General features: G+C 31.5%; 1 protein-coding gene across 1 annotated transcript; it reads right to left on the bottom strand.

Moving 5' to 3' along the window:
• On the bottom strand, window positions 1-1,414 carry LOC106752483. Its single transcript, XM_014634169.2, has 4 exons — window positions 1,198-1,414; window positions 869-976; window positions 442-612; window positions 1-282 (listed from the first exon to the last, which is right to left on the bottom strand). The coding sequence occupies exons 1-4, from the start codon at window positions 1,273-1,275 to the stop codon at window positions 187-189; spliced, it is 453 nt and encodes a 150-aa protein (XP_014489655.1). The 5' UTR covers window positions 1,276-1,414; the 3' UTR covers window positions 1-186.
• Window positions 1,415-1,964: the final 550 nt, after the last annotated feature.

The following is a 1,964-nucleotide window of genomic DNA, read 5'->3' as shown; positions in this document are numbered from 1 at the left end:
AGAACGCCAAAAAGAGGATCAAGGTTCTATTTATCTGGAGAAAGTTAAGCATTATTATCTAATAATTAACATTAAAAATATTCATCAGAAAGGCCAACTTCTCAACCTAATAGACACTGTTACAAGAAGGAAATTCAAGTAAGCATAGTTTTTCTGATCATCACAATACATATAGGAGCTGGATCATTATATCTGTGAAACTTCTCTCCAGTTTTGAATAGCTTTAGACACTACTTCTTCAACTAGTTTTGCATCCAAAGCACCAGCAGTATCTTCATTGTTCTGCAGAAACATCCATCAACAAAATTAAAATGGTAAATACAATCAAAATCTCAAGATAGATATCTAAACATACAGTTTAAAGTGAAATTTGTACAGAAAATGCTTTGATTTCATCTTAAGTTTTTTGATTAATTGTACCTATATGAATCACATACTTACTTTGTTTCCTAAAGCTTCTAAACTGAAGCTGTCTGCACAAGAAACCCTAGCCTGGAGCACATCAAGACCCAACTCTTCAAAGGCTTCCAATATAAACACCAGCAACCCCTGGCAACTCCTTTGACTAAGCACCTTTATCACAAAACCCTCTTCTTGAATTTCAACTTCAACCTATAAAATCATTAACAGCAAGCACAGATTAATCAATTATATCACCAGATACGGGTAATACTGCACTACAATTTTTCCTGGTATTAATTAACAATGGGATATATTATACATAAATCTTAATATTTTCAATATGAATTAATGCTTCCAGCCTTAAACATGAAACTGTTTTAAACACTTGGAGAAGAACTTTAACATTCTTAATGATTTAACCATCTCTAATGAAGTTGGTTTCCCCTTCTTTTTGAGATTCTCGTACCTTAGGCATTGGATCATAGTGTGCCGTTGCAACTTTCAATTCCTGCAGCTTTTGCTTTAAACTTTGTATACAATTTGACACATCCAGTAACACTGAAGTTTTAGGTGGCTGCATAAACACGAAAACGTTCGGTCAATCTGAAAGAGATAATGAGAGAGTAGATTTGTGACTGCTGCAGAATATACACACAAAGAAAAAAAAAGATCAGAATGAGATGAAATATATGAATTTGATGAGAGAAAGAGAATGAAAGTGATGGAAAAATGAAGTGGTGAAGTGGGAGTGGATTCTGCATGAAAAGAAAGAAAGAGATATTGCAGAGTAATGACCGAGTGAGAGTATCTGATTGAACGAAGCAGCTGTAGGTTCCTGTACATGGCTGTTCTCTTGTGAATCCTTGAAACCATTTTCTCTCTCTCACACACAAGAGAACAATAAGCAAAGAAATCTAAGCATTATTTGATGGTTTATAAAGAGAACGATGATACAGAATCTTGTTGATCACATGTGATGCAGTTTTGGAATTACAAAATGCATGAAATGTTTAACTTCGATCAAGGGTCTTGTTTTTTTCCTCCTCAGATATTCATTGTCACTCATCCAATTTTGTTCTTCTCTCAAGCTACCAAAGACCTACTGTCACACGCTATGTTTTACGGGGAAAGTACAAATAATAAATTATTGGGATTTTCATAATATAATAATGAATAAATAATTCATCATATACAAACACAAAGATATTTTTTCATTAGTTAATGCTTTTCTTTTTGATAAAAAGAAAATAAGTAAGATTATTTACTAATACCTGCTAATCATGTACCTGCTAGTATTCTTGTATACCGTATGAATATCTCTTAACTTGCATTAGGACTTTTTTGGATATATTTTGTAATTAAATTTTTAAGAAAATAAGAAGAATAAATAAATGAAAGTTTCCAAAAAGTAAGATAAAAAAAATATTTGGAGAAATTAATTGAGAAATATTTGTAAATGTATTTTATTTTGGTAAAAAAAGAAACTATCTAATCAAACCCTAAATTAGTTAAAGTATTGAAATGGAATTCAGTCCTACATTATCCATAGTTACCATTTACTT

This window comes from Vigna radiata, unplaced genomic scaffold (assembly GCF_000741045.1).
Source record: "Vigna radiata var. radiata cultivar VC1973A unplaced genomic scaffold, Vradiata_ver6 scaffold_158, whole genome shotgun sequence".
In the NCBI taxonomy this organism is placed as follows: Eukaryota; Viridiplantae; Streptophyta; class Magnoliopsida; order Fabales; family Fabaceae; genus Vigna; species Vigna radiata.
Note: the sequence above shows the minus strand (reverse complement) of the source record. Positions and strands in the feature narration are given on the sequence as shown.

Coding starts and splice junctions, on each gene's coding strand:
- LOC106752483 (XM_014634169.2), bottom strand. CDS start 1,275: ATGGTTTCAAGGATTCACAAGAGAACAGCCATGTACAGGAACCTACAG. Junction 613..868: donor ACTATGATCCAATGCCTAAG/GTACGAGAATCT, acceptor ATGATTTTATAG/GTTGAAGTTGAAATTCAAGA. Junction 283..441: donor TAGAAGCTTTAGGAAACAAA/GTAAGTATGTGA, acceptor ATGTTTCTGCAG/AACAATGAAGATACTGCTGG.